The sequence below is a fragment of the Grammomys surdaster genome, unplaced genomic scaffold (assembly GCF_004785775.1).
Source record: "Grammomys surdaster isolate TR1022 unplaced genomic scaffold, NIH_TR_1.0 250295, whole genome shotgun sequence".
NCBI lineage: Eukaryota > Metazoa > Chordata > Mammalia > Rodentia > Muridae > Grammomys > Grammomys surdaster.
In genome coordinates this window covers 1-7,318 of record NW_021624871.1, presented here as the reverse complement: position 1 = coordinate 7,318, position 7,318 = coordinate 1, and the positions used below count along the sequence as shown (strand labels likewise).

At 47.0% G+C, this 7,318-nt stretch overlaps 1 protein-coding gene across 1 annotated transcript in view; it reads left to right on the top strand.

Annotated features, from left to right (window-relative positions):
* The window catches only part of LOC114616062 (lipase member H-like), a gene marked incomplete at its 3' end in the record, with an annotated part of 10,402 nt that extends 3,256 nt beyond the window's left edge, over window positions 1-7,146 (top strand). Inside the window, exons 3-4 of the mRNA XM_028761602.1 lie at window positions 4,804-4,905; window positions 7,057-7,146. Of these exons, the coding sequence (XP_028617435.1) occupies window positions 4,804-4,905; window positions 7,057-7,146 (192 nt within the window). The remainder of the gene's footprint in view (window positions 1-4,803; window positions 4,906-7,056) is intronic.
* Window positions 7,147-7,318: the final 172 nt, after the last annotated feature.

Below are 7,318 nucleotides of genomic sequence, written 5' to 3'. Positions count from 1 at the left end.
CCCCCCCCCCCCCCCCCCCCCCCCCCCCCCCCCCCCCCCCCCCCCTTACACTTAGAAGGACAGAGGCTTGGGTCTGCCTCACCTTAGAAATCCTTTTCTGTGGGGCTCAGTGTTCAGTGGCAGGTGATGATTTATACAATTGCTGTTTTCTACGCTGATTTCCTTGGTTGTGACTAATGATGTCACTGCCAACTTGAGGTCACTGATCACAGAGCTAGGAAGAAATGGACCAGATGTACCCTTAAGCCAGGCATCTCGTTCTACCCAAGCCCCACGTTCTCTCCTGTGTCCTCCTGACTACGTGAATGGCAGTGTCCCTAGCCTCTAATTACAGAAATTCCCCAAGCCAGGCTTTCTGCTACTCTAGGCCCATGTGACCGACCCTGAGACCCGGATTCAACTTCCGGTCCACAAATCAATTATCTACCTCCATGGAGGTCCCCAGTTCTCTCCTCTGGTGAGGCTCTCCGACCCTCAGATTTACTCCCAGCTGTCTCAGGAGATTTCCGAGTCCCAGTGTCCTTGCTTGGGTGTGCTCACTGGGTCACAGGGTGGAATGTGATCTGTTACCCATGAACACAAGCCACTATTATTTCCTGAGACCAGGGTAGGTAAGGCTGGCACCTTCACCCTGCAGTCTCTCTGTCAGTTTCCTCTCTTCTGCTTCTCTTCTCCAGGTATATCTCTTGGTTTAACTTCTCATTAGCTTCCTCCCTTCCCTTTTTCCCTCCCTTCCCCCTCTCCCTCTCTTCCTTCCTTCTTTCCTATGTTTGGTGCTGAGATGAATCCAGAATCTTATGTATGCCAGGCCCAGACTCTGCCATGAGTTGCTGCCAAGATAAGGAACCTAAATTTTCAACCAGAAAACGTAGGTAGTCTGACCACCGCCCCTTGAGAAACAATACAGTAGCTGTTAGGTACCTGTAGCCACTGACACTTGAAACGAAGCCAGTGTGAACTGAGATGGGCTATAGGTCCAAAATAAACACTGGCTTTTGAAGATGAAGGTTCAGAAAGAGGAAAAAAGAAAGGAAATCTCGCATTTATTATTGAGTGTACTGGCATGACAACTTTTAGATATGTTGGTTGCAAGGTGCATTATTTTGTTTGTTTTGCTGTGTTGAAGAAGAGTTTTACTCTGTAGCCCAGGTTGACCTAGAAATTCATTACGTTCAGACTGGCCTTAAGCTTATGCCAGTCCTCCTGCCTCACACTCCTAAGTGTTAAGGTTACAAGTGTGATCTACCATACCTGGCTGGTTTTGTTTATTTTTAATTTTTGAGTACTATTTTCTCTTTTTGTAATTAGATATTAAATAATTTTAATTAAAATATAAAGTATTTTTATTTTTTACATTTTTGTTCTATTTTGTATTTGTATATGTGTGTAGGGCGGGGCACACCATGCATGTAACAGTTACAGGAGCTGTCTCTCCTTACGCTCTATAGGTCCTGGGCTTGAGCTTAAGTTGTCAGGTGTGGTGGCAAGAGCCTTTACCCCCCACCCCCGAGCCATCAATGACCCAGTTTTGTCTTGTTTTGTCTTTTTGAGGTAAGATGTAGCTCTGAAGCCTAAGTATTTTTTTGTTTTTTGTTTTTTGTTTTCTTTCGAGACAGGGTTTCTCTGTGTAACCCTGGCTGTCCTGGAACTCACTCAGTAGACCAAGCTGGCCTTGAACTCAGAAATCTGCCTGCCTCTGCCTCCCAAGTGCTGGGATTAAAGGCGTGTGCCACCACTGCCCGGCCTCCAAGTTATTTTTTAATTCACTTGTCCCCCAAGCTGGCCTTGAATCTGAGGTGTTCCTTTCTTACTTAGCCGCTTAAGTTCTTCCATGTCTGGTTTAAGTATATATTTTTTAAAAATAAATTATTTTTTCTCTTTTGGTTTCTTTGTATAACATCCCTGGCTATAAACCAGGCTGGCCTCAGATTCACAGAGATTCACTTTTCTCTGCCAAGTGCTGGGTTTAAAGGTATGCTCCACCACACCTGGCTAAAATTTAAAATTTTTAATTTAATACTTTTTTGTGTGCTGGGAACTGAACCCAGGACATCACTGCATGCAAGGCAAGCACTGTATGATCTGAGCTATATCCCCAGCCTTATATTCTCAAAAGAAAAATTTAGTTTTGTGTGTGTGTATGTGTGGGGGGTGCTTAGGACCCAGGACGTTGCCTCCCCAGTGGCGGCAGATCTCGTCATATCTGTCATTGTAATTGGTCCTAATAGCTTCCACCAGCTTAGCCAGAGCACCCTTATCTTCCGAGTTAACCTGTGTGAAGGCAACAGTGGTGCATGTCTTCCTGTGGACCAGGTGCCCCAGCCTGGCCTTTCCCTTGATGATGGAGTAGGGCACCCCCATCTTTCAACACAGGGCAGGCAGGAAAACCACCAGCTCAATGGGGTCTACATCATGGGCAATCACCACCAGCTGAGCCTTCTTGTTCTCCACTAAGGTGGTAACTGTAGTGACTCCTGCTCGGAGGACAGGTGGTCTCTTAGTTGGGACGTCTCCTTTGCCAGCAGCTCTCTTCTCAGCACGGGCCAGTAGCCTTTGCTTCTCTTGCTTTGTCTCTGGGCTGTACTTGTGGGCAAGCTTAAGCAGCTGAGTAGCTGTTTGTCTGTCCAGGGCCTGGGTGAACTGGTTAATGGCAGGAGGTACTTTAAGCCACTTACAGAGGATGGCTCTTTGCCGCTGCAGCCTGATGTAGCGGGGCCATTTGACGAAGCGAGTTAGATCTCTTTTGGGCTGGATGTCCTGCCCAATGCCGAAGTTCTTGTGCCTTTTCTTGAACAAAGGATTGATCACCTTTTTGGCCTCCTGTTTTTTGATGACAGCGGGGCCAGGGCCACCTTCTTCCCTTTGGCCTTCTTTCCTTTGGGCATCTTGCTCAGCTGGAGGAGAGAGCAGTCCTCATTCTTAAAATCAATTACCATTTGTTTTTGAAACATTTTAGGCTGGGAAGTGGCTCTGCAGATAAAAGCACTTGTCATACAAGTATAAGGACCAGAGTTTGGACCCCCAGCACCTAGATAAAGGCTGGTTGTGACTCACCTGTAATCCCAGCATTGGGGTGGCTGAGACAGAGGAGTCCTTAGGGCAAGCTGACACCCAGTGTCAATTTCTGGACTCCATATGCACACGCGCATGTGCACATCTGCTAATATGCATATACACATGCATGCAATACACACACACACACACATTTTAGGTGACTGCTAGAAACTTTTAACTGCAAATATGGATTCAGGTTCTGGACCATACTTTTCCCTCCGTTTTATATGTGCTGGTACATGGACAGCTCCTCCCCGCCCCACCACTCTCAGTGCCCTCCCTGGTCTAAATGTTTGATCTAGATCTACAGAGGCTCTAAGTCAGAGCACCTACTATTTATATTTTTTGGCCTGAAAGTGGTAGGTGGTGTCCAATGTGAAGAGGGGAGGGTTCTGGGTAAATTCGTTCCAAGGCTGTGGAGTTTTTCCTACTGTGTTAGGCCCTGTTGTATTGAGGCCACCTGTTGGTCTTGAGTGACTGGGAGTTACCTCACACCCTCCCACACCAGTTTCAGTTGGAGAGGACAGAAGAAGAAAGCTGGGGGCGGAGGGACAAAGAAGAAAGGAAAGAGGCAAATGAAGGAATGTTTCAAGGAATCTCAAGGATACTGGGAGAGGAGAAAATAGGAACCGGAACCACAGAAACTGCATCTTGGTTGTGCACGGAACACAGGAAGGAGGGATGTCCTCAGAAAAGCATCTGAGGGACTAGGAGAGCGGCTGTGTGGTGGCACATGATTAGCATACACGAGGTCTTGGGTTAACCTCCAGCACCTAAAACAAGAGATAAAAAATGAGGTTAACCATAAGATCTATGCATAAGTTACATTCTGAGGAAGATTCTCTCTTGCACAGGGCTCCAGTAAGCAGGGGCTTTGTCAGGGTTCATGCTGTGGTTCCAGAATCCCAAGCCTGACTTCCCAGGGGTGTCACTGCTGTGGCAGTGAAGCCCAGTTCACCCTGATCAAGACCAAGAATCGGTTTAGGCATTATGGGATGCATTTGATCTGCCTCATCTGTAGTGTGACACAGTGCTCTTCCAAACCTAGCCTCTCCAGAGAGTCCCACAGCTTCCTGCTGAGTTGGCTCAGCTAGGGACAGAGAAACCATGAGCAGATGGAGGGCCAGGCTCTGGCCATGATGGTTGAGCCCCCAGGGCTTCAGGGGAAGTCACCTGGAGGATGGAATCACAATGGCCAACCTGGCTTTGTGATCTGGTCAACAAATTAGTGAGTGAAAGCTGGAGCCCAGTGGGGCTTCGTCCCTAAAATGGGGAAGATCAGGGAAGTGGCGGATGCCATTAATCCTGACATGCAGGAGACTGAGGCAGACAGAAATCCAGTTAGAGGCCAGCCTGGGCTACATAGCTAATTAAAGCTGGTTTGAGGGATATGGTGGAACTTTGTCAAGGATTGAGGATGTAACTGGGTGTAGCTTCATGCCTAAGGGAAATTCCTGGGTTTCATTTCCAGCCAGGAGCTTTTCTACCTAAGCTGACTCCCTGCTGTGGGGCTCTTTCCCCCAACCAGGCCTCCTCAAGGAGCTGTTCTCAGAGCCACTGTAAGAGTAACCATCCACACTGTGGGAAAAAGCTGCAGGCTGTGGACAGAAGTCCTGACTGCAGGATGCCATGCTAGCAATTACTCACCCGAGCATGCCCTGCAGCCTGGGAGCCATCCTCTCCGGGAGGGATGCAAAGAGCAGTGACTCACGGCTGTGGGGCTGCCAAGCTGCTCTGCTTTTCTTTTAGGTCTTGACCCTGCAGGCCCTTTATTCAACGGGAGACCTCCTGAGGACAGATTAGATCCCAGCGATGCACAGTTCGTGGACGTCATCCACTCCGACACCGACGGTAATACTCCTGTCTTTGTGAGTTAGTGGCCCCAAGACATTCAGTAGCAGCCACCCACCACCCTCACCCCTACCCTCACCCCCACCCTCACCCCCACCCTGCCTCCGCTGCAGATCTGGTTTGTGACAATTAGCTTCCAGGGTGGCCTGTCTTTTTCTCTTATTTCCATTGGCTGAGAGTCTTGTATCTCCCAACCCAGAGCACCACTGGCCTACTCTGGGCTTTTTGTGAGTCTCCAGGTTCCTATCTGTCATGTGATACATGAGGGAGTCTTGGGGTGATGTTCATGGTTGGGTGTCATGGCTACACAGCAAGACTATGGCTGAGAAAATAAAAAGGACAGATATCTGCTGTATCCAAATGTCTCCGGGATGAGCCAACTGGGAAGGTAGGGAGGAGGGATGCAGCGGCAGAGTGCTCATTTGATTGTGCTTCCTCTTTATGGAGCAACTAGCTAACAAATCAAGGACCCAGGGCAGAGGATGTATTCAATGGTAGTGTTTGTGTGGCATGCCCCAGCACCAGGAAACAAAGATCAACAAGTCAGCCTGGGGTCTGTGAGGTGGCTCAGCCAGGAAGGGTGCTCGCGGCCACTGAACCTGACTGACCTGAGTTTGGTCACTGGAATCCATCTGATGATGCAAGGAGAGATCTGATTCTCACAGGTTGTCCCCAGACCGCCAAGTTCATGCTGGTACATGTGTATAAAAACACACACACAGACACAACACATTTTTTTTTTTTTTAAATTACCCCTGACTCTGTATCATGGGCACTCCTTGTGTGACAAGTAGTGACTGTTTATCTCCGGGGGAAATGACTTACCGTGACATTTGAAAAATAGTTTGAAAAATAGTTCCTTGCTTAAGTGCCGTTTTAAGATGGAGAGAATAAAACCATTTGTTTTTTTTTTTTTATTCTTGAGAAGTGAATTTTGAAGGAAAGAGTATAAGCATTGCAGTGAGGCAGAGCCTAGATTTTGTTCTTTCTAACGATGGCTGAGCCAAACCTGAGGTCTACCAGCCCCTGCCCAAATGGAAGAGCATGTGAGACACCCAGCCGACACACAGAATCTCAAAGTAGGAGAGCTATCATGATTGCTACAATATCCTGCACATAACATATACATGTATATGCAAACATTTACTTTTTTTTTTTCTGAGACTCTTACTATGTATCCCAGACTGTCCTGGCTTGATGCAGTCGAGACTGACTACAAGCTGTCAACCTTCTTGTCTCTGACCACTGGTTTCTGTTTTATAAATGTGCACCACCACAGAAGGTTCTATGCTAACCTTTTAATACAGTATTTTCTAATTATTTGGGGGTTTATATAGCTAGAGAAAATAAGGTTATTGTGTTTCTAGGTGTCCATCTTTTGAAATATTTCCGTTTTTAATTTTTTTTTTAATCATCCTAGATCCCATTCTGTCTGTTTGAGACAAGGTCTCACTCTTTAGCCCAAGCTGACCTCAAGCTCATGGCTATCCCCCTGTCTAAGCCTCCTAAGGGCTGATAATTCAGGGGTGAGCCACCACACCTGTCTTAGGTTCAACATTTTTATTTTTATTCTTTTATTTTTATGAATATAGGTGTGTTGCCTGCATGTATGTCCGTGTACCACATGTGTGCCTGGTGCCCTGAGACTGGAGTTACATGTGGTTGTGAGCCACCATGTGGGTGTTGGGAACCTAACCAAGCTCTCAGCAAGAATGGGCAGGACCCATAACCACGGAGCCATTTCTCCAGATCAGATTCAAACATTTTAAGATTTTATCTACTAAGTAAAAATTAATTATTTCATAGCTCACTGTGTGAAGATTTATCCAATGCAAAGAGAATCTTCTGGCATTTAGAAAACTCTGACTAAATGTAAAGAAGAAACAGGTCATCTTGTCAGCCCTACAGTGGCCCAGTGCCGAGTCTCTTGTCTCTGACACAGTGGAATTCAGCCTGTCACCATTTTTGTGCTCAGCCAGCCTGGTGTAGATGTGACTGCAATTTGCGACAGCTTTGGGCAGAACATTTAAATAGAGTAAGGGCCATGAGAACAACCACAACCCAGCCGGTGGCTAACCCTGCAGGCAGGTGACATTAGGATGTGCACAATCCCAAGCCCAGAACAATCGAGCTGTGTGTGGTCTCTTTTAGCACTCGGCTACAAGGAAGCCCTAGGACACATAGATTTCTACCCGAATGGAGGACTGGATCAGCCCGGGTGCCCCAAGACAATATTTGGAGGTAAGCATCATCTGTTATCTTTTGTAAGATGGTAGTTTGGAAAGGAATATTAAAATACCTGATAGCAGGGAGTGTAGAGGCAGCAGAATCAGAAGTTCAATCCCAGCCAAGAGGCCCTGTCTCAAAAACCAAACCAAACCAAACCAAACCAAACCAAACCAAACCAAACCAA